The following is a 24,960-nucleotide window of genomic DNA, read 5'->3' as shown; positions in this document are numbered from 1 at the left end:
GTACTGGGTGTCTGGGCGATCAGGGGTGGGAGACACACTGACCGGGTCTCCTGGCACCACAGACAGGGCAGGCTGGATTCATAAGGGGCCTCCAGAGTGGGACAGCAGCCCTGAACCTGCCCTTGCCGCTTGGGTGTCCCGGGTGTCAGTGAGGCTGTCAGGAGGGACCTCCAACACTGAGACCTCAGCGTTGGAGATTCGCAGAATGATGGAGGTTTGTTAGAACCTTAGCCTACGTGTGCCTCCTCAGCCCAAGGAGCTCAAACCACCTTCCTCCCAGTGCATGTGGGTTCACGAGGCAGAGTCTGCCACTCACCAGTGGAGGGGATTTTTAGTCACACTGTTCTGCCTTGATTTCCCCATCTGTAAAATGGGGATAATGAAAGCCCCAACCTCATAGAATTGTGAGGACCAGATCACTGAGTCTGTGTGCTGTGGTCCCTGTAGGGTGGGGGCATGACCGCTGCAGGCAGAGCTGCGGCATGCCCAGCCCTCAGCATCCTGGTGTGGCCCCTGGTGAAAAAGGACAAGGTTTGGAGCCCGAGGGTGCAGGTGGGAGGGCCACGGCGGTCTCCCTGCAGTGGAGGCATGTGCTGAGGGAGATTCGCTCATCACAATGTTTCTCCCCTAGCTTGGTTCAGGCAGCGTGTTGGAATCATTGAGAGGTTTGTGCTATCTGTCAGCTGAAGCATTTCGTAGAGTCAGTTTAGAAAAATTAGAAAATATGCCCAAGCAATGGAGGCAGGCTGTCCCCTCATCTCTATCACCGCTGCTGTGGACCTTTCAAGACAATTTTCTATGTACATATAAACATATACATATATGGTTTATACTATGCAGTTTTGCTTTTTTTTTTTTTTTTTTTTTGAGATGGAGTCTTGCCCTGTCGCCCAAGCTGGAATGCAATGGCGCAATCTCGGCTCACTGCAACCTCTGCCTCCTGGGTTCAGATGATTCTCCTGCCTCAGTTCCCAAGTAGCTGGGATTACAGGCGCCCACCACCATGCCCAGCTAATTTTTTTTGGATTTTTAGTAGAGATGGGGTGTCACCATGTTGGCCAGGCTGGTCTCGAACTCCTGACCTCGTGATCCACCCACCTCAACCTCCCAAAGTGCTGGGATTACAGGCGTGAGCCACCGTGCCTGGCCCGCAGTTTTGCTTTTTAATCTGTAAATGTAAATTTAAAATTTCAACCCACGAGGACACCCCAAATAGTGTTTCATGTTCCTGAGTGTACACAGCACCTCCTTCCTTATGGCGACTCGCGTCTGTCTGTGTCCCGGCTCCAAGTTGGAGAGGGGCAGCCTGTACCCACCAGGCCACCCAGGCTCCTAATGTGAGCTCACGATACCTCCCAGGCAGCTTCTGCTTGCTCATCTCAGTTGATGGGACACTCATCCCCTTTTGGGACTAGGGTGGCCTTTTGCATCCTGGCCAGCCCCCCATTAGAAAGCCTGTGTTTCTGTGGGCTTGCAACCTGAATACCCACTTCTTCCCCCAGTAGCCTCACCCTAGAGCTGTGCTTATCGCTTCTTCCCTGAGACCACCCAATTGATGCTGGGGAGAGAGACTGTCAGGCATTCCGGAGGGCTGGGCAGGGAGTGGAGGCCACAAGCAGGTGTTTGCCTTGAAGGAAGAGGGAGCAGTCATTCTTCTTAGAGGTCAGGGGATCTGCAGAGGAGCAGGACAATTTGATTTGGACTTTAAAGGTAATGTAGCAATTTCCAGGATGCCCTGAAAAGACGTGAACATTCCAAGCAGAGGGATTTATGTGCAAAGATATGGGCGGATGATAGTGTGCATTTGTGGAGAGTGAGGGACGGGGTGGCTGCTGTCATGGGGAAAGGGACACTGGGCAGGAATGAGGAGCTCTGTCTGCTCTGCTCAGAGGGTGTGCTGTGCACTGAGTGCAGCAGGTGTTTGCTTTATGTTAAAACGAATGTCTTGCTGGTTTTATTGAAGGGTAGCATAGACACGCAGGAGAGCACACAATTCCTGTGTGTGTCTCCATGGACCACCTCAAGGTACAGGGGCTGTCGCAGCCCCACCTGGGGCATCCTCAGCAGAGCCCCAGCAGAGTCCTCTGTGCTCAGCCGTCTCAGCCCCACCTCTGACTCCAGTGCTGTGGGTTTGCGTTGACTGTTCTTGTCATGTGCTTGTGTGTCTTTGGGGTTCATAGGACTTATGTGTTAGGTATACTCAGGAGAGGAGTTGGCAGTGAAGGGTTACAGGTGGCTGAGTGATGGGGTCATACTTGTGCCACAAAACTCACCCCAGGCAGTGGTGTCAAAGATGACCCCGAGGGTGAGGCTGGAGGAGCAGGGAAGAGCTGGGGGACTGTGGGCAGAGTTCAGAGCCCCTGGAGTGCAAGAATCATTATTTCTGATGATTTCAGCCTCCCCAGTGACTGATATAGGCATCTTTAAAGTGTTGCTGGAGAGGGCGGTGGCAGAATTTAAAACTTGTGAAGACTTGAATGTCAGATTGGAGAAAAGAAGGCGTTGAATCCTGGCTGGCAGAGCAGGAAGGACACGGGTGGCGAGGAGAAGTTTGGAGATTTGGGATTTGAGGTGCTTGTGGGGTGTTCAACCAGAGTTGGATGGGCAGATCTTATGCTCACAGAGACTTCTGAGCCGTAGACATTGGGGGGCACCTGCGCAAGCCCAGGGTGTCAGTCAGTGTATTTGCTGTTGGCTACAGGTAACAGGAAACCTAACTCAAAGGGACTTTAAAAACAAAGACACTTATTATCTCTGTAAAGAAGTCTAGAGATAGGACAGAATTGGTTAATTACTGGATTAACTGTGTCACCCAGCATTTTTTCACTTTACATTTGTATTAGTTTGCTAGGACTGCCATTAAAAAAATACCACAGAGCAGGTAGCTTAAACAACAGAAACTGATTTTTTTCCACAATTCCAGAGGCCAGAAGTCTGAGATGAAAGTGTTGGCAGGGTTGGTTTTTGAGCTTTGCAGATGGCCCTGTGTCTTCACATGGTCTCCCCTCTGTATGTGTCTAGGTCCAAATTTCCTCCTCTAATGAGGATGCCACTCATACTGGGCTAGGACTCACCCTCATGACTGCGTTTCAACTTAATTATCTCATTAAAGACAGTCTCTCCAAATACAGTCATGTTTTGGTACTAGGCATGAGGACTTCACCATATGAATTTTGGGGGACACAGTTCAGCCAGTGTCCGTAGACAGCCAGTTGTGTGATACCCAATGTGACCAAACAGGACTTCTCAGATCTCACTTGACCAGAGTCATAGCAACCACTGGCAAGGAGGATGGGACCACCATGCATCAGGGTTCAGCTTCCACCCCATCTCCCGCCTAGGCTTCCTGCTGAAAGCCCCGGGAACACGGAGCAGGTGGGGTGGCTGCTGAAAGATAGTGCTGGGTGGGCAGTGGAAGGGTACTTAAGCTGCAGAAGGGAGAGGGTGTGGGGAGAAAGGAGAACTGAAGAGAAAGCAGGAAGGAAGGTCAGTATTAACATGGTCAGGAGGAGGAAAGGGGCCGAGACTGGGTGGATAGTGAGGTGGGCACAGGACTAGGGGCTAGAGGCTCAGAGGCCAGGGGAGAGGGTGCAGAGCTGTGCCTGTCAGCAAGTGCTTTATCCGTGCGGGGGCCGGGGGACAGTGCCACCCTGCAAGGAGAGCAGCAGATGGGGTTTACCCATCAGGAGGCCACCAGGCAAGGTGTCCTCTCACGCCTCAAAGGTGTCCTCACTTCCTTTAGGGAGACAGTGAGAGCCATAGGGCTGCAGCACTGAGGGTGATGGGTGAGGACAGGCATTTGTTCAAAGGTAGTAGTGCTGGGAGAGCAGGAGGAAGGCTGCTGGGTGGGGCAGGCTGAAAGGAGGGGTTTGCTGTGACTTTGGGGTTGGTGGGTGCCGGGTCTTGGGTATAGGCAGAGAGAGTGCCCATGACCACACTGGGCTCCACAGGGGGCTAGGGAGAGTGTGGGTGGTGGTGCCCGGAGGCCAGCTGGGGAGTACGTGATGGTCTTGGTTCCCCTGCTGAGGACAGAGGCCCACCCTATGGTGGGTGGAGGGGTGTGCAGGCTGAGAGGACAACTGCACAGAGCTGTGGCCAGATGCCACCAGGAGACTGTGAGGCATGGGAGGACACCTTGCCTGGTGGCGTTGTTTTCTTCTCAAGTTTTAAGAGAGGGCAAACTCAGGACTCCACCAGAGCTGGAACTGGATTCTGAATTCCACGGCCCGGTAGATAAGGTACAGGAAGAAACTAAACAGTGCCCATCTTCCTTGGTGTGAGAGCAGAAAGGAGTCTTAAAGGGCCTCTGGCCTGATCTCTTCACCTTCACGCCTGGTCAAGCCTGTTGCTGGGCAGCTTGTGGACGACTGTCCAAGTCCCTAGAGGCTGAGTGGGTTTGCACATCTTTACACAGCTCTTGCCTTGTAGGGGAGGGACAGGGCCTAGATCCCAGGCCACCTTTCTCCTTGATGACAAAGCAGGAATTTGTTTCCAGGTCTAGAATTCCAAAACCAGGAGAAGCTTCTAGTGTTAGGAATCAAAGATCTCTGCAGCAGCCAGACAGGCAAAATAAATCAGTAGGATCAGATGGGGCATTAAAACTGATTTAGGGGAACATCTAATTGCACGTTAAACAGTTAAGAATTGTTTTCACCTCTACCAATAAGTGTTTTCTCTTCCATTTTCCTTGAAGCATGAATCCCTTTCATCTGTCTTTGAAGTTATTGATTTTTCTACATTTAATGGAATAGAGGCATATTCTATGTTTTTAAAAACCCTGAGCCCCACAGGGTGCTCAGTAGCAGCTTGCACGCAGTCCCTGGACCTGGGGGTAGAGGGAGGCAGGGCCTGCATGGCCTGTGTGAAGATCCTGGATCCCCAGTAGAGGCAGGGCCCTTCCTCAGCCTGGCCGTCTTGTAGGTGTTTGTAGGCCTCCCCATTCATGAGAAATTCCCCAACTTTCTCATCCGGGACCCGTGCATGCCTCTACAGAACACAGTGCAGAGCACATGCAGCAGGGCTGCCACCCGCGGGCCTCCAGCCTGGCCCGGCCCACAGTGTGCTCATGGCCACTGATGCTGATTCAGTGAACAGCACTAAAAAGGTTTTCACAGCTTCATTTATTTCTGTTTAGTTTAAAGCCATTTAAGAAACAACTTAGTCCTATTAGATCATTTTATAGGGAGTGAAAAGTGACTTGCTGAAGGTTCTCTCAAGAAATTTCCAGAGATTTGCTGACGTGTGTGTTTGGCTTATCTCCTTACTCTTTCCTTACCAGCACTGGCCTGTGTTTGTGGAGGTGAAAGACCTTTTGACGTTGGTGCCGCCCCTGGTGGGCTTGAAGGGGAACCTGGAGATGACACTGGCATCCAGACTCTCCACAGCTGTAAGTGGACACTTGGACATTCGAGGCGGCCACAACGTGGGGCAGGCGCGTCCCTACCACCTGGTCTCCCCTGGCTTGTGGGCGGTGGGTTGGATTCTCCAAAACAATGGATATTTCTGGGTTTTGTTACCTCATGATGCTGTCCCTGGTCCCTCTCCCAGCCCAGCACCCTGGCTTTCCACTACCAAACTGGATGACTGAGGGATGTGCACAACCCTGCATGCCCCTGTTCCTCCTTTGACCTAAATGTCAGTGGGTGCCATGTGCCCCGAGTCTGCACACCGCCCTCCCACCCACATCCACCTGGACCCTGAGCTCAGCCCCATCACACATTCACGCAGAAGACACGACAAGCAATGCAGACCTGATGGAGGGTTCCATGGAGGAGACAGGAAGGGTTTGTCACCCAGGTTAACCTTCCTCAGTGGCTTCTACTCCCGAGAATGGCTCCCTGAATGCTTGATCACTGGAGGTGTCTTCTCTGGGCACTTGAACCAACACAGTTTCTAGCTTTGCCAGCTCTTCTCACACCTTCCCAGCTATCCCAGGAGACTGAAGCTTTTTCCCTTCTACTACACAGAATGGTTTCTCCCTTTCTCTGATGCCCATGTGATATCCTGTAGGTGACAAAGACTGTGGCAGGAGGAGGTTGTGGTGTGTTCAAGGAACTGAGAGGACAGCAACATAGCTAGAGAGCAGAGGGCAGATGGGGTGGGGGCAGGGGGCTGCCGAACATGAGGCTGAAGAGATAGGTGAGGTGTTAGTGGCCCAACAGTGGCCCTGAAGATAACCAGGTCCTGGTCTTGGAACCCGTGGATGTTAACTTATAGGGAAGAGGCCTTTGCAGAAGTGACTAAGAGAAGCCCCTTGGGATGGGAGATTGTTGTGGATTATCCAGATAGACCCAGTGTAACCACAGGGGTCCTTATAGAGGGGAACAGAGAGACATTTCAGACAGGAGAAAAGGCCATGTGGTGGAAGCAGCATACAAGAGGAAAGATGCTGTGCTCCTGGCTTTGATGACGGAGGAAGCGCCGTGAGCCAAGAGATGGAGCTCTCTGTGCTGGGAAAGAGAAGGAGACAGATTCTCCCCTAGAGCTTCCAGAGAGAGTGAGGTTTTGATTTTGGCCCCATAAGACTCATTTCAGACTCCTGTCCTCCAGAACTGTAAGAGGATGGATTTCTTTTGTTTTAAGCCACTAAGTTTGTTATAACAGCAAGAGGAAACTAACACATGGGGCCAGATCATGTGGAGCCTTGTGGGATGTGGAAATGTCTGAGCAGCTGGTAACATGATGCAGGCACACACATGCACACACAACTCGTGTGTATACATGCATATATGTGTGCACAATTGTTTTGGTCAGTGTTTGGGAGGGAAAAAAATATTGATAGTAATCTCCGCCATGGAGGCATTTCAGGTGTTTGTTTCATAGTACTTAACTGCATTTTTTTTTTTTTTTTTTTGAGGCAGTTTTGCTGTGTCACCCAGGCCGGAGTCCAGTGGCATGATCTTGGCTCACTGCATCCCCTGCCTCCTGGGCTCAAGTGATTCTCATGCCTAAGCCTCCTGAGTAGCTGGATTACAGGTGTGTGCCAGCACACCCAGCCAATTTTTGTATTTTTAGCAGAGGCATGGTTTCACCATGTTGGTCAGGTTGGTCTTGAACTCCTGACCTCAAGTGACCTCCCAAACTGCTGGGATTATACGCATGAGTCACTGTGCCCAGCCCGTAACTACATTTTAAACACTTCTCTACAATGATCATATCTTAGTGTTTTAATTCTCTTAAAATACGTAAAACACGAGAGGAAGAACTATTAATGTAATTCTTGAACTCCTGACCTCATGATCCACCTGCCTGGGCCTCCCGAAGTGCTGGGATTACAGGCGTGAGCCACCGTGCCTGGCCATATTAATGTAATTCATTACAACAGTCTCAAAGGAGAATAGACACATTATTATCACAGTAGAACCTTCAAAGGTTTTACTTCTTTTTTTTTTTTTTTTTTTGAGATGGGGTCTTGCTCATCGCCCAGGCTGGAGTGCAGTGGTGCGATCTCAGCTCACTGCAAGCTCCGCCTCCTGGGTTCATGCCATTCTCCTGTCTCAGCCTCCCGAATAGCTGGGACTACAGGCGCCCGCCACCATGCCTGGCTAATTTTTTGTATTTTTAGTAGAGACGGCGTTTCACCGTGTTAGCCAGGATGGTCTCGATCTCCTGACCTCATGATCCGCCTGCCTCGGCCTCCCAAAGTGCTGGGATTACAGGTGTGAGCCACCGCGCCCAGCCTCAAAAAGTTTAAAACTCAAAGGTTTTACTTTGTTATTTTTTCAAAAAAATCAGTCTTAAGGTATAAATTGATAACAATAAAAACAGAGGGTTTAAGTGTGCAGGTCAATGACTTTTGATGAATACATACATACACCTTTGTAGCTATGACTCTAGTTGAGACACAGAACATCTCCATCTCCCTGGGAAGTTCTTGTCACTGTTGCAGCCCACTCCCCTACTCCATACCGGACCCTCTGATCTACCTTCAATCTCCATCTATTAGTTTTGCCTTCAACTCCCATATGTGACTTACAAAGATACTCTTAGTGCAACTTGAAACAGAAGAATATTTTATTTATGTTGTTCTGTGTATTCTGGCTAGTATAATAAACTAGGAAAAGAAAATAAGAGTCTTAAATATTGGAAAGGAAGACAAAAACTTATGTTATTAGTGATATGCTTACCTTCTTGGAAAATCTAAGCAAATCACTTAGAAAACTGTAAAACAAACAGTAAAGTGGGCCAGTTTCAAAACATCTAAATGAAATAAAATATATACATTAACATACATAAACGTGTCTCTATATACTCCTGTTCACACTGGAAATAGTCGTTTATAAAGTATAATTTAAAAAGAGATTCCCTTCAAACTATTAACCAGTTTTTAAATAGTTTCAGAATAATCCTCAAAACACAATGCGCAAAACCTATACAAATAAACTATAAAGCTTTATAAAGAGAAATAAAAATTTGGAGAGAGGTGAAGTTCCTGAATGGCAAAAGTCAATGTTGTAAAGTTATCAATTCTCTTTCTTTTAGCTTATAAAATTAATACAAATTTTTCTAATAACTAGTGATGGTGAGCATGAATGTGCTTATTGGCCGTCTTCTTTGGAAAACTGTCTATTCAAGTCCTTTACTCAGTTTTTAATTAGTTTTCTTGGTTGTTCTGTTGTTGAGTTGTAGTTCCTCATATATGCTGAATATTAATCTCTTATCAGTATATGCTTGGCAAATATTTTCTCCAGTTCTGTAGGATACCTTTTTGCCTTATGTCCTTTAATGCACAGAAGTTTTTAATTTTCATGTAGTTCATCTATTTTTGCTTTTGTCACCTGTGCTTTTGGTGTCATATCCAAGAAATCATTGCCAAGTCTAATGCCTTGAAACTTTTTGCCTATGTTTTCTTTTGATTACTTTTGTAGTTTGAATTCTTGTTTAGGTCTTTGATTCATTTCGAGTTTATTTTTGTACATGGTGTAACATAAGCATCCAACTTCATTCTTTTGCATGTGGATATTTGGTTTTCCCAGCTCCATTTTTTTGAAGACTGTCCTTTTCCCATTGAATGTCCATGGCACCCTTGTCATTTGACCGTATATTTGAGGGTTTATTTCCAGGATATTTTATTCCATTGATCTCTATGCCTGTCTTTATACCACACCATTCAGATTACTGTAGTTTTGTAATAAGTTTTGAAGTCATGAAGTATGAGACCTCCAACCTTGTTCTTTCTTGAGATTGTTTGGGCTATTCAGGGTCCCTTAAATTCCATAGGAATTTATGAATGTATTTTTCTTTTTAATCAAAATACAGCATTTAGTTCTTGTTTGTTTGTTTGTTTTGAGACACGGTCACCCAGGCTGGAGTGCAGTGGCATGAACATGGCTTACTGTACCCTCTGCCTCCCAGGCTCAGGTGATCTTCCTACCTCAGCCTCCTGAGTTGCTGGGACCACAGGCATGAACCACTGCACCCAGCTAATTTTTGTATTCTTTGTAGAGACAGGATTTCACTATGTTGCCCAGGCTGGTCTCAAACTCCTGAGCTCAAGCTGTTTGCCCACTTTGGCCTCCCAAAGTGCTGGGATTACAGATGTGAGTCACTGTGCTGGCCAGCATTTAGTTTTTTTGCTTAAATATTTTAATGTTTAGGTTTTGATGAGATTGTATTAAATTTGTAGATTCTTCAGCTAATATTGACATCTTTCTTTTTCTTTCTTTTTTTTTTTTTTTTTTTTTGAGATGGGTTTTGTCATGGCAGACTGGAGTGATCAAGGTCTCTCAGCTCACTGCAGCCTCCACCTCCAGTTCAAACAGATTCTCCTGCCTTAGCCTCCCAAATGGCTGGGATTACAGGCACTGCCTGTCTCTGACTATGTTTTTGTATTTTTTAATAGAGTTGGGGTTCAACATAAGCGTAGGCTGGTCTTGAACTCCTGACCTCAAGTGATCCACCTGCCTCAACCTCCCAAAGTGCTGGGATTACAGGCATGAGCCACCGTGCCCAGCCTAGTATTGACATCTTAACAATATTAAGTCTTCCAGTCCATGGATTTGGCATTTCTTTTCATTTATTTGTGTCTTCTTGAATTTCTTCGGAAACACTTTGTGGTTTTTAATGTACTAGTCTTTTGCCTTCTTGGTTAAGTTAATTCATAAGTGTTTTATCCCTTTTGATGCTATTATAAATGGTGTTGTTTTTTAATTCTTTTTTGAATTATTCATTGTTATTATATAGAAACACAACTGATTTTTGTTTGTTGATTTTGTATCCTTCATCTTTGCTGAATTCATTTATTATAAAAATTTGTGTGTGTGTGTGTAATCTTTAGAGTTTTCAACATACAAGATTACATTATCTGCAAACAGAGATAATATTACTTCTTCTTTTCCAGTTCATATACCTTTTACTTTTTTTTATTTCTTGCCTAATTTCTTTGGCCAGAACTTTTAGTAGTGTGTTAAATAGAAGTAGTGAAAGCAGGCATCCTTGTCCTGTTCCTGATCTTGGAGCAAAAGTTTGTCTGCCACCATTAAGAGTGATGTTTACTGTGGGATTTTCACATATAATCTTTATTATGTTGAAGTAGTTTCCTTTTATTTCTAGTTTCTTGGGTGTATTTTTTTAATCATAGAAAGATGTTGAATTTTGTCAGATGCTTTGTTCATCATGTGGTTTTTTTTCCCCCATTGATTCCGTTAACATGGATTGATTGATTTTTCTGTGTGGAACTATCTTGTATTCCAGGAACAAACCCACTTGGTCATGGTGCATAATCCTTTTGATATACTGTTGTATTCAGTTTATTAGTATTCTTTGAAGATTTTTGCATCAATATTCAGCAGATATTGGCCTGTAGATTTTTCTTCTAGTGTCTTTGTCTGGCTTTGGTGTTAGGGTAACACTGTTCTCATAGGATGAATTTGAAAGTATTTCTCCCTCTTCAATTTTCTGGGACAGTTTATGGAGGATTGGTGTTAATTTTTCTTTAAATGTTTGGTAGAAGTCACTAGTGAAGCCTTCTGGTCCTGGGTTTTCTTTGTTGGGAGGTCTTAATTACTGATTTAGTTTTCTTAGTTTTCAGCATATTCCGATTTTCTATTTCCCCATGATTCAGTCGTGGTAAATTGTGTTTCTCTAGGAATATATCATTTCAGTTAGGCTGCCTAGTGTGTTTGGATACAATTTCCTCTCTTGTATTCCTTTTTATTTCTGTAGAATCAGTAGTTATGTCCCATTTTCATTTTTAATTATAATTTTTTGAGACTTCTTTTTTTCTTAGTCAATTTAGCTAAAGGCTTTGAGTTGTTTTTTTGTTTTGTTTTGTTTTTTAAGGAACTAATCAATTCTTAGTTTCATTGATTTTTCTCTGTTATCTTTCTATTCTCTAGTTTATTTATCCCTGCTATAATCTTTATTATTTCCTTCTTTCTGTGAACTTTGGGTTTAGTTTGCTCTTTTCTTAGTTTCCTAAGGTATAAGTTCAGGTGGTTTATTTGAGATCTTTTTTTTTTTAATGGAATTGTTTACAGCTATAAATTTCCCTTTAAAACTGCTTTCACTGCATCTTATAAATTATGATGTGTTGTATTTTCATTTTCATTTGTCTCGAGATATCTTCTAATTTACTTTGGAATTTTTTTTTTTTTTTTTTTTTGACCCACTGGTTGTTCACGTGTGTGTTGCTTGATTTCCACATTTTTGGAGATTCTTCAATCTGGAGATTGGAAAATACACTCTGTATGATTTTAATCATCTCAAATATATTAAGACTGGTTTCATGGCCTAACATATGATCTCTCTTGGAGAATGTTTCATGTTCACATTTCATTGAGAAAAATGTGTATTATTCCATTGTTTGGTGGAGTGTTTTGTATGTTTTTTAGGTCCAGTCTATTCCTAGTGTTATTCAAACCGTCTGTTTCCTTACTGATCTTCTGTCTGGTTGTTGTATTCATCATTGATGGTGTGGTATTGAAGTCTCCAACTATTGTTGAACTCCTCTCTGTTTCTTTCTTCAGTTCTGTCAGTGTTTGCATCATATGTTTTGGGAACTTTGATGTTTGGTAAAACATGTTTCACTATTTGTAATTGTTCTATCTTTGGGATGATTTCATCCTTTTATCATTGTATAATGTCTTTCTTTGTATTTTGTAACAGTTTTTGACTTAAAGTCCATTTTGTCTTAAATTAGCATAGCCACCCCAGCCCTCTTTTGCTACTATTTGCATAGAATATCTTTTACCATCTTTTCACAATAAACCTTTATGTGTCCTTAAATCTAAAGTGAATTTCTTATGGACAACATATAGTTGAATCCTGTTTTTGTTTTGTTTTGTTCTTAATCCATTCTGCCAGTCTTTGTATTTTGATTAGGGGATTTAACCCATTTACATTGAAAGTAATTACTGATAGGGAAGGACTTACTGTTGCCATTTTATTTGTTTTCTGTGTCTTAATAGCTTTTTTTGTCTCTTATTTCTTCCCTATTACCTTCCTCTGTAGTGGTTTGTTTTTTGTTTTTGTTTTGGCAGTGATATGTTTTGATTGCCTTCTTAATTCTTTTTGTTTATATTTTATAAATGTTTTCTTTGTAATTACCATGGGGATTACATACAACATCCTAAAGTTATTACAATCTACCTTAAACTGACAGCAGCTTAACTTCAATTGCATATAAAACTCTACTGTTTACAGTTCTGCCTCTGAACTTTGTTATTGATGTCATAATATTTCTTTTTATATTGTGTACCTATTAAAATTAAGTTATACTTTTGTGCTTTTGTGTTTTAAATGCTTATAAAAAATTTTTACAAACCAATTTTAAAATAATACAATTTTTAATACCTTTTTGTGCATTTACCTTTATTGGAGAACATTATATTTTCATTTAGCTTCAAGTTCCTGTCTGGCATTCTTTCATTTCCACTTAAAGGACTCTCTTTACCATTTCTTGTAGGGCAGATCTAGTAATAATGAACTCCCTTAGCTTTCATTTAGGAATGTCTTAATTTTTCCCTCATTTGTGTAAAATAGTTTTGCCAGATATAGAATTCTCAGTTGACAGGTGTTTTTATCCGGCACTTTAAATATATTAATATTATTACCTCTGGACTGCAGGTTTCTGCTGAGAAATCCACTGATGATTTTATTGAGGATCTTTTGTATGTTATGAGTCTTTTTCCTCTGTTGGCTTTGAAGATTCTCTTTTTGTTTTTGACTTTCAAATAGTTTGTTTATAATGTGTCTCAGTATTGATATTTTTGAGTTTATCCTACTTAAAATTCATATACCTTACATTTCTATATTCATATCTTTTTTTTTCAAATGTGGGAAGTTTTTGGCCATTGTTTCTTCAAACAAGCTCTCTGCCCACTTATCTCTCTCTTTCCTTTCTGGAATTCCAAATTGTATGTATTACAATGGAGTGTTCTATAATTTCCTTAAGTTTTATTCATTTTTCTTAAATCTTCTTTATTTTTGTTCTTCAGACTTGATAATTTCCAATGACCTATTTTCAAATTTGCTCATTCCTCTGTTAGAGTTTGCTGTTGAACCTCTGCAGAGAATTTTTCAATTCAATTATTGTTTTTTTCAGTTCCAGTATTTCTATTTGGTTCTTTCTTTATTATTTCTATTTCTTTGTTGACATTTTCATCTTGTTCATATCTTTTTTTTAAATTTCCTACAGTTATATGTCATTTAGCTCACTGAACATATTTAAGATAGTTGTTTTAAAGTCTTTGCAAGCTTGAAGACTTTCTTTAGTATCTGTCAATTTTTTTTGTTTTTATGACTAGACTGTGTTTTACTTTTTTTGGGTATCCTTTCTCATCTTTTATTAAAAATCAAGTATTTGCAAAACAGCTCTCTCCCCAATCTTTGCAGACTGGCTCTGTGCAGGGAAAAATTTTCACCAATTAGTCTGGCATGAAGGCTTAAGGTCTTTTTAGGGGTTTTCTGGCATGCATCTCCCAGGGCCTGTGGATGTGCTTTTTCTCTCCAATTCCCCCATATACAAGGCTGCTTTTAAATGTCTTAATTTCCCTCAGAGTGTCAACTCCGCTTCTTCTCTGGGCCTTGACATTCTATTGTGTTCCTCTGTCCATAGTCTCTTTCCCCTAGGTACCCATGGGTCTACATTTCCTCCATGGCTCTAACATGTTGGGCACCTCTGTGGCCTTCATCCTAATGTCCAAACAGTGTCACCATTTCCATTTGCTCTCGAGAGAGAGACAGAAACCAGTTACTTGGGCAGCTCCCAGGCAAGCCAGAGGATAGCCAGCAGGTTCTATTCCTTTCTTTCCTTCTTTCTTTCTAGGATTAGGTGATTTCTCCCAACCACACCATGCTGTGCGGAGGAGGGGGTGGTGCAAGGGCAAGCAGAAACACCATGGAATTTCCTACTGGTTTGAGGGTGGCTTTTTCTTGGTTGGATTTTCCCTTGGTTGCTGCAGATCTTAACTGGTTTCTGGGCTGCCTCAAAGTATTTTGGTCAGTCCGTTTCTTATTTGATGTGTCTGTGGGGAAACAAGGGCCTGGAGGTGCCTATTCACCATCTTGCTGGTGCCACTCTTTCTCAGCTGCCTTTTAAATTTATTTTTGCTTTTATTGAGTACATCCTCTACTAATTGTTTTAGATAAGATTTGTTGGAAGTCAACTTTGGACATTTGGAGTTGGAAAATGCTTTACTTTTTCCTTACCATTGAATGCCAGCCTGGCTGGCTAGGGAATGCAATGTTCACAATTATTTTCCTGCAGTACTGAAGTTATAGTTTCAGTACCTTCTTGTGCCCAGTGTTGCTGATGGAAGCCTGTGCCCTTTTGAGTCTCATTTTTTTTAGGTAATTTATCTTTCTATCTGGACTTTTTGGAGATTTTTTTCTTTTATCATCTGTGTTATGGAATTTCACCATGATGTTTCTGGCATAGACTTTTTCTCATTGTCTTACATGTATCTTGGAGTTTTTCAATCTAAAGACATCTGTCTTCAGCTCTATAGAAAACTTTTTGGGTTTTTTGTATTTTTATATTCATTCTTATTCATTTCCCCGCCCTCCCCTCCCCGGAACTCCTATTTGGGTACATATTGTAGTTTCTGAGTCTACCTTTTTGAGTTTCTTAACTCTTTTTTCATACTCCCTACATTTCTGCTAGAATACTTCTGCTCCATTTAATTTTTCACTGATTCACTCATCACTCTCTCTCTTTAACCACTGTGCTATTGAAATCATCTAATGAAAAGATTTTTTTTAAATTTTAAATTCAGAAATAGAATATGTACTTTCTAGAATCTCAAAAATTATCTTTTTATTTATGAGGGACCATTCTCTGACATCTCATTTAGTTAACTTATCCTAGATACTTACTCAGTTTCATACTTTGATTCTGTTTCCCTAGATTTTGTACTTCCATTGGTTGACTTTGATGAATTTCAAACTCAGAGCCTTGTGGCTTGCCTTTAGTGAATAGGTGCTTGTGCATAATTTTATTTTAGATTTACACTTACCTCATAGATCTGCAAATACTGCCCTTAGTTAGAGGAAGCTGTCTCTAAGGATTGGAGGGAGGGCAGTCAGAATGTGTTGCCTAGACTATGTGCCAGTAACTCTTTTCATGGGTATGGGGGCTCTGTGTCCCTCTTGTCACGGCCACTTGGGGCACTGCCCCACCTCTCTGACCCCATCACTCTCGCTGCATCTGCTTGGAGCTAGGCCAGGTGGCCACATCTCATTCTTGGCACAAACCAAGCAGGCAGGGGAAAGGTCAACCCTCCTTGAAGCTCCTGCAGAGGTCTCTGCAGCAAATGCCCTTTCAGCTGCTCCAGGCTCCCTTCTGCTCCCATTATCCCCAGGACTACCTCTGCCTTTTGCAATAGGCCTTTCCTCTGTAGTTTTCAGTTATGGATTCTCTTGTCAACCCAATTTATCACTTTCCATTGTTAAGGGCTTCCTTTTCATTTCTGTTACAGTATAAATACCTCTTCTTGTTTTCCATCGCTCTATTACATTTTAAAAACTATCTCCTCAGTGCTAGAATGAATCCTGTGATGCTGGATTCGGGTTGGAAATAAGCATGAACTCATGTTTATTGTAATATGTATGTAGAGAGATATTTATGGTGTATATAGATGCATGGATAGTTACTTTATTCTTGAGGTTAAAAGCCTGCGCTCATATTTATTCTGTTGCTGAAATGGTTCTAGCTCGGGTGGCTCCTGCTTCCTGACATGCCCCACCCGCTCTTGGGCACTCCCTTACCTTTTGGCACTGTGAAATACTCCAGGTACACACTTTGTATTTTCCTTGCCCTGGCCCTAGAATGAGCCATTTTCCTAAGGAAGCTGGCTCTTTTATTGAAGAACTGAATTTAGCAAACAAGATCTGGGCAGTGGGTGTACTTGTTGCTCCTGGGATGCCACCACTTCTAGTTCCTCTCAGTGCACTGAATTAGGAAACGTATATATGTATGCTAACCTGTGTATGTACACATATCCACAGGTAAGATCCCTTAATACATTATTAGAGTGTGGGACTTTAAAGAGAAGGATCTTTGCATAGCCTCAAAGCATCTCCTTTAAATATGTGTGGATTGCTCTGGTTGTTTTAACATATGTCCTCAAATCTTGGATATACTGCCTTAGAGGAGCTAAAGCTTAATTCCTTCCCCTTGAGTGTGGGCAAGACCTAACGACTCATTTCTACCTGAGAATATAGGAAGGAAAAAAATAGTGTTTGCAGTGGAGAAACCTGGCAGATGCCACCTCGGCAGTGACCTGGGTCAGCAGCATTGGTGAGGAGTCTCGCTATCACCTGTGACAGGATGCACAGTGAATTCTCCTCACCTCACTGGTCTTCTACCTCAAAATCCACAATCTCAGTTTAATCATGAGGAAGCCTCAGACAAACCCAAATTGAGGGACATCCTACAAAATAGCTGACTTGTATTCTTCTACAGTGAGACTCAGGAGCTGTGGCTAAATGCAGTGGGTGATCCTGATTTAATTCCTGGAACATAAAAAAGGACATTAGTGAGAAAACTGGGAACATATGAATACATTCCATAGTTTAGTTACTAGTGTTGTACCAGTGTTCAATTTTTAGTTTGGTGACTATGTTCGTCCATTTGTGTTGCTCTAAAGGAATACCTGAGACTTGGTAATTTATAAAGAAAAGAGGTTTATTTGGCTTATAGTCTGCAGGGTGTACAGGAAGCATGGTGTCAGCATCTGCTTCTGGTGAGGGCTTCAGGAAGCTTCCAATTATGGTGGAAGCTGAAGGGGAGCCAATGTGTCACATGGTGAGAGACGGATCAAGAGAGAGGGAAGGAGGAGGTGCTAGACTCAATCAGCTCTCATGTGAACTCAGAACAAGAACTCACTCATTACCATGAGGAGGGCACCCAGCCATTCATGAAGGATCCACCCCCATGACCCAAACACCTCCCACCAGGCCCCACCTCCAACACTGGGGATCACATTTCAACATGAGAATTGGAAGGGACAAATATCCAAACCAGATCATTCTTCCCCTGACCCCCTCAAATATCTCATTCTCACATTACAAAATGCAATCATCCCTTTCCAGTAGTCCCCAAAAGTCTTAACTCATTCCAGCATCAACTCAATCAAAAGTCCAATGTCTCATCTGAAACCCAACACATTTCTTCCACTTGTGAGTGATTTACTCCTATCCCAAGATGCAATGGTGGTACAGGCATTAGGTAAACATTCTCATTCCAAAAGGCAGAAATCAGCTGAAAGAAACAAACAACAGGCCCCATGCAAGTCTGAAGCCCAGCAGACAGGCATTACGTTTTAAAGCTTCATAATGATCTCCCTTGACTCCACGTCCTGCGTTCAGGGCACACTGGTGCAAACAGCAGGCTCCCAAGGCCTCTGGACTTCTCTACCCCTGTGGCTGCTTTCATGGTGGGAGTTGAGTGCCTGCGGCTTTTCCGGGCACACAGTACAAGCTGGCTAGTGGCTCTCCTATTCTAGGGTATGGAGGGTGGTGGTCTCCTTTCCAAGCTCCACTAGGCATTGGCCCAGTGGGGGCTTTAGTGGCCTCTAACCCCACATTTCCCCTTGGCACTGCCCTACTAGGGTTTCTCTGTGGGGATTCTGCCCCAGTGGCAGGCTTCTATCTGGATATCCGGGCTTTCACATACATCCTTTAAAATCTAGGTGAAAGCAGCCAAACCTCCTTCACTCTTGCATTCCATGTGCTGACAGACTTTACACCACTTGGAAGCCACCAAGGTATAAGGCTTGCATCCTCTGAAGCAGCACCCGAAGCTGTACTTGATGTCCTTTGAGCCATGGCTGGAGCTGGAACAGCCAGGGATGTTGGAAGCAGTGTCCCAAGACTGTACAGGGAAGCGGTGCCCTAGCCCCAAAACCATTCTTTCCTCCTAAGCCACTGGACCTGTGATGGGAGGGGCTGCCTCAAAAATCTGAAATGTCTCAAGGCTTTTTTCCCATTGTATTGATTATCAGCACTGGTTCCCTTTTCTCTCTAGCCACTGGTTACTCTTTAGGCCCCTTTGATTCCTTCTCTACCACAAGGCAAGGCTGCAAATTTTTCAAAATTTTATGCTCTGCTTTTCTTTTAAATATAAGTTTCAACTTTTAGTCACTCATTTGCCCCCACATCTGTTTGTAGGTTGTTAGAAGCAGCCACACCATGTCTCTAGAAATTTGCTCCTTAGAAATTTCTCCTGCCTGATACCCTAAGACAGCACTCCTAAGTTCAACCTTCCACAAATCCCTAGAGCATGGGCACAGTGCAGCCAAGTTCTATGCTAAGGTGTAACAAGGGTGACCTTTTCTCTAGTTCCCAATAACTTTCTCATTTCTATCTGAGACCTCATCAGCCTGGCCTTCTCTGTCCATATCTCTATCAGCATTTTGGCCAAAACCATTTAACAAATCTGTAAGAAGTTCCAAACTTGCCCTCATTTTCCTGTCTTCTTCTGAGCCCTCCAAACTCTACAGGCTGTACAAGAAGCATAGTGGTAGCATCTGCTTCCAGGAAGCTTCCACTCATGGTGGAGGCAAAGGGGAGCAGGCACCACATGGCAAGAAAGGGAGGAGAGAGGAAGGAGGTGCCAGACTCTTAAACAATTAGCTGTCATGTGAACTCAGTGAGAACTCACTCATTACCACAAGAAGGGCACCAAGCTATTCATGAGGGATCTGTCCCCATGACCCAGACACCTCCCACCGGATCCTACCTCCAACACTGGGGATCACACTTCCACATGAGATTTGGAGGGGACACACATCCAAACCATATGCGTGACTATCTCAGGTTATGTAAGTATTATCAGGAGAGGTTGGGTGCAGGGTATGTAGGAACTCTCTCTGTTGACTTTGAAACTTTTCTGAAGTCTAAAATTATTCCCAAATAAAATGTTAAAAGATTGTCTTACCCCAATCTGGAAAGGAGGACAGCAAACCAGATGTTCCATCTTCCTTTTTAAATCCAGTAAGTGTATTTTGTTATTAGAAAAAAAATACAGAAAGTAATAAGGATAGCAAAACAGATGTTCCATCTTTCGTCTTAATCTAGTAAGTGTATTTTGTTATTAGAAAAAAATACAGAAAGTAATGACAAATTACGTGAGTGGGCTAAATGTCCTTCCGAAGAGATGAGTCATTGGATAGGTCAGGATCCTGGTAGGAGAGAGGGGACATACAAGTGGGCAGTGAGCAGAGTTTCAGGAAGGGTTCATTCAGGAAACCAAGAAGAGGCGGCAAAGCACCCCAGGACTCACACCCACAGGGAGCATCACTCCAGTTCTCAAGGGGCAGAGGGAGGAAAGGCCGTTTCCAGATCCTGGCGGGTGGGGTTGGGGCTGTGCGTGTAGCTGTGGGTGAAGGCTAACCCACTGGAGCTGTGGGTTTAGGTGGAAGATCACAGCCCCTGCCCCATAGGAAGGGTGCAGTGGTCACACACCCCAGTCTCACTCACTGTTGGGCCTCCAGTGCGGTTCTGGCTCCCCATTGGCCAGAACCAACCAGAAGTGAAAGGGCAAGGGGGGTGTGTTGAGCTTGTTGATGCCATCCTCACAGGGCAGCCTCGCAGGCCCAGAGCTGGTGGAGGGGAGAGCAGGCCCGAGGCATGCATGGAGAATACCCGGCGCTGGCACCCCAAGTTGGTGAAAGCAGGCTGTTTTACATAGACAGTAAGGAAAGGCTTAGAAAATCTAGAACGGAGACAGGATCCTGTGGGATTTTTTGTAGAAGCCTGGAATTGTCAGATTCAAAGAAGTTTTTTAAAAAAAATCAATGAAATCTAAATGCACATTGAGGAAGGGCCTCTGTGAAACCTGTCTGTTGAGGAAAATCTGGGTTGCTCTCCATAAATGCTCCTGCCTCCCACTGGTTTTCTCTTTGAACTCTTCATCCCTATTCAGACTGGCCCCATGCCTGCAGCTATTTCCCCTGATAACTCTAGGACCTCCATTCCAGGGCAGAAAAATGTCCCTACCTAATGGAGACCTGCTCCCCGAGAGCCCCCTTGTGGGTGGTGACAAACACTCCTTCCTTGACCAAACCCAAGTCAGGCTTCTCTGAGCTGTCTTCTCCACTTGCCTGCTGGCTCTGCTCTGGAGAAGAGCCCTGCTAAGCTGGTTTACTGGAAATCCCCTACCCTGATATCCAGCCAGGCTCCTGTTCTCCACTCTTGGTATCTGATCACGGTGCTCCCCCCATCCTTGATAGCCAACTGAATACACTTAATTTCATTGGCTCCCTTGCCCTGCACATTGGCTCTTCACCCTCAGTTATCCCTGTAGTGCTCAGCGTTGACTTCATTCTTTCTCCCTCATGGCAGTAGTCTTGGAGGAGGTCCTCTTTGCTGTTTTTGACAAGCATCAGGATTGTTTCTCTTAGGCAGTGGTCTGTGTTCCTCCACCCAAACCCACAGCTCCCGTGGCTCCTGCTGGCCTGGCATGCTGCTTCCTGTCTGTCCCATCTCACCTCCTTCCCTCTTCATCACCAGCTTAGTCAGTCCCCTACAGTCCTGGGAAACGTAGTGTTCGGTGATCTTCTCTGTACTAAATCCCACCACCATCCTGGAAGTTGAGTCATAGGCTGAGTCACAGGGATGACTCATCCAAAACCCAAGCCTCCAAGTTTTTGGACGGCTCAGCTCTAGTGAGTGCCACCTTCAGTCCACTTCAGCCACCCTGGCCCTGAAATACTCTGGACACTCTGAAATCTTAATCCCTTTACACCCTACATCTTGCCATACTTCTTCCCCTCCCATGTCTCTCTCTCCCACCTCTGTGGATGTCTGAGCTCCTCATCCTCCTGCCCTCACTGCTTTACATCTTGGTCTCACTTCCTGCTTTGTGCAGCCTTCGCTCAGTGATGTGCTCCTGGACGCCAGGGATGGACTCAGGCTCACATACATAGCAAGGGCCAGGCTGCCATGTGGGCTGTACAGGCTATAAATGTTTTATCGATGATAAATATTTTGAGAAAGTATCTTTTCTGACTCATACTCAGAAATCATATGGACCAGCACAACTCCCTTATCTGATAAGATCAGCACCCAGGTTGGAGCTGGATGATTAATAGAAAACATGAGTTGAAGCAGCAGACAGGCACACTTAGGTCCCAGTGAACACACGGTGCAGCTGCAGAGCAGAAGAGGGGGTGAGTTATTGGCTATGCGTGCTCATCACGCCCTGGGCTCTGCTGCGTCTCTGCCCTGCCTCCTTCCCTTACTGTTCAAACAGGGACACCTGCGGTGGGTGTCGTATCTACTCAACAAGAGTGGACTAAGGCCTACCCACAGTCAGGTGCTGCGTCCCAGACGTCAGTCATGAAGACAAAAAGGCTCCCTTTCTCTGTGAAAAGAAAATGAATTATCAAGTGTTAGTAGTAGACGTATTATTATATTTTTCTCCTTGGAGTTCAGGAACTTAATGAACTGAGTTTAAGGAATCTAGGAAAATATATTTGCTTTGAAAACTTTTCTTATTTATGTCTTGAATTTTGTTGGTAATTGTTATGCTGTTAGGAGCCAAAAACCATTTTTAAAGGAGAAAGTCGTATTTATGATCTCTCTTTTTTATCCTAAGAGAAGAGAGACTTATATGTGTTCCTTAAATGGGATGATTTTGCCGAGGTGACATTGAGGGGATTGGTGGTCATTGGAGATAAGGCTAGCTTCAGGGTAGAGGAGGGTGTTGTAGGTGGCAGGGGGACCTGGCCACAGACTGGGCTTCACAGTAGGAGGCCTTGACTGAGGTCTGCATATGAGTTTGAGAGCTAGAAATTACCTTGAAATTGCTAACATGCATGCCTGTGTGTGTGCATGCATGTGTGCCTCTATGCATTGTGCATGGCTATGTGTGCCTGTGTGTACCGCTGTGTGTGTGCAGTCTATACTTGCATGGTCATGGAGGACTGGTCCATGACCCCCATCCAGTTCTCAAAGGGGTCTGTGCCCTAACGTTTCTCCCCAGTCCCCATATAAGAAGGCCAGTTCGCTGTTTGGAAAGCTGAGCAGAGTAATTTTTCTGACGCTGATGAAATGGTATTCGTTGATTTCTCCCCAGAGAGACTGCCTTTTCCAGGAAGGGTTGACCTGGCTTTGGACCTACCAGTCCTACCTTTGTCCTTTTCTCTTCATTCTAGGCCAACACTGGACAAATTGATGACCCCCAGGAGCAGCACAGAGTCATCAGCAGCAACCTGGCCCTCATCCAGGTGAGTCTCCACCTTGTCCGACCTCCCTTCTGAATCTGCAGCCAGGCTTGCCCAGGTGGGAAGGGTGAAGCCTAGTGAGCTCTCGACTCTGCACTCTGGCCTGAACTTTGAGAACAGCTAGCTACCTGTCCCTCCCATATCCAATAGACCACACTCACGCAGCTTCTGGAGGCTCAGCCCACCTGAAGCAGACCCAGGGTCCCTCCAGCTTCCCCACTCCCTCCTTTCCAAGCCCCACTTCTTGAAAGACTCACCTGTACTTGCTCCTTCTTTGTCTCATGGCCTGCACAGTACTAACAGGCTTCTCTTTCCTCCAATTGTGCTTCCCAGGCCACAGGTGTTCCCCTGACTGAGGCAGCCTGTGATTGCCTCTTACATGTGATCTTACTTTTTCTGGGCATCTGTGGATCCTTCCTGCCTGGAAATCCTCCCTTGGCTCTGCTCCTGCCTCTCTGCCTGGTCCTTCTCAGCCTGCAAGAGACATCTTAACCCCTTAGCTGCTTCATGCTCCTCTCACTCACACATCCTTCTCCCAGGTCCCAGTTCTGCTAAGCTTTTTTCCTGGGACCTTGCCACAGAGTGTCACTAAGTTAGGAGGCCCAAGGCAGGGGGAGATGAGGAAGAGATTGGCTGAGAGGCAAGAGGAGAGGCTGGGCCTGGACATAGACTGGAGGTAGCTTTATCCTAGAACCTTCTGGGCATCTCTGGGTGGGGGTGGTCTGTGGCAGCACTGAGAATATGGACCGTGAGATCAGGCAGCCCATCGTCTATCCACTGGATAGCCTTGATCAGGGCTGACTCCCCCTGTCCATCACGTTAGGATGATACCTACTTTATCCCTCACCTGGGTTCCAGAACCAGTACATCTAACTCTACAGGGCATCTCCATCTGCCTATCCCCAAGGCACCCCCAAAACAGCCAAGTCTGGCCTCATTATCTTCTCTTCCCATACTCACCTCTGCTAAAGTCCCCAACTCAGTCTAGTCTGATGGTTGAAAGCTCACTTTGGGAATCAGCCCACTGAGGGGCCTCAGGCAAGTCACTTCACCTTACCTGTGCAGGGGTGTTGTGAAGTTGTCGCCGTGTCGGAGTGTGGCATCTGGCTGGCACCTGGACATGACCCTGTCCTGTCAGGGTGTGCCTTGTGGATGGTCCTTCCCAGTAACCACACCAGAAACCAAGTCGCCCCAGCTGCTTCTCAGCATGCAGTCCCTTTGAGACTTCTGCCTCCGAGTTGTGCATGAATCATCCTCCTCCTCCTCCTCCCCCCCTCCCCTCCTCCCCACCCCGCCTGGATGATGGCAGACCTCTGCACTGCTCTAGCCACTACCAGGCCAGGAATCCTCCAGCTCCTCCTGGCCACCCCGGTGGCCTTTCTAAAACCCAAAGTCAGTTATGCCTCCTCTCCTTCACTGGCTCCCCTCGTCCAACTGTGGGCCTGGCCGCGCTGTCTCACCAGCTTCCTGCCCAGCCCCCACCCCTTCGCACCTCCCTGCCATGTACCTTCAGCATCTCTCCTGGGAAGGGCCTTTCTCCTCTAGTTCAGCTGCCCCTGAAGCTCTTTAAAGGCTCCACTCAGGTGTAAGTTCCTACCTGACACCCGGTGTGTCTCTTTCTGCCTTTTACATCTTTGGTGCCTTATGCGTGCTGCTGCGGCTGCCCTGGTTGTAGTTGTGTGTTTAAATGTCTGCTGTCTGCAGCTGAGCCAAGTCTCACAGGCTAGCACCATGCCCTGTGGCCGAGGAACTGCAGAGTTGAGTGAGATGCTGGGGATGCCTCTAACACAAGGTCTAGCAAGGGGCAGGTAATAAATGCCTCGACTACAAGTCACACTGGTTGTACTTTACTGTTTTCCATAAAATCTTTGTCCATGTGGATGCACATTTCCACATAATTGATTCTCAGCATATGTTTATGAAGCCCTGCTCAGGGCCAGGCACTGGCTTGGCATATAGTCCCAATCCTAGCATGAATGTAATTTTGTTTCCTCCATTTTGAAAAAGCTTAATTAACTCTGAATCATCAGCAGTGCAATAAGTTTTATTCATTGGACTTTTTAAGAACTTCAGCATATTCTGTTATATAAATGTGGGGAGGCAGCAGTGACCAAAGGGGAGCCACTAAGAGCTAGTCCCCTGGGAGTCCACTCAGCACCAGCCCTGCCCACTTCCCTGAACCCTGCCATTGAGCGGGGCCTTGAGGTCTTCCTAGCCTTTGACTTACTTGAAAGATGATACTGCATTGAAAGTATCTTTGTGCATGAAATTCTTAAGATAACTTCCCACAAGT

The 24,960-nt window shown here is 44.8% G+C and overlaps 1 protein-coding gene across 4 annotated transcripts in view; it reads left to right on the top strand.

The window, feature by feature from the left end:
• SLC41A3 (solute carrier family 41 member 3) overlaps positions 1-24,960 on the top strand; it is a 74,328-nt gene that overhangs the window by 26,844 nt on the left and 22,524 nt on the right. For all 4 annotated transcript variants that reach the window (XM_031663054.1, XM_031663055.1, XM_031663056.1 and 1 more), the window contains 2 exons: positions 5,279-5,386; positions 22,599-22,670. In XM_031663054.1, the coding sequence (XP_031518914.1) occupies positions 5,279-5,386; positions 22,599-22,670 (180 nt within the window). The remainder of the gene's footprint in view (positions 1-5,278; positions 5,387-22,598; positions 22,671-24,960) is intronic.

This window comes from Papio anubis, chromosome 2, assembly GCF_008728515.1.
Source record: "Papio anubis isolate 15944 chromosome 2, Panubis1.0, whole genome shotgun sequence".
Lineage (NCBI taxonomy): Eukaryota > Metazoa > Chordata > Mammalia > Primates > Cercopithecidae > Papio > Papio anubis.
Note: the sequence above shows the minus strand (reverse complement) of the source record. Positions and strands in the feature narration are given on the sequence as shown.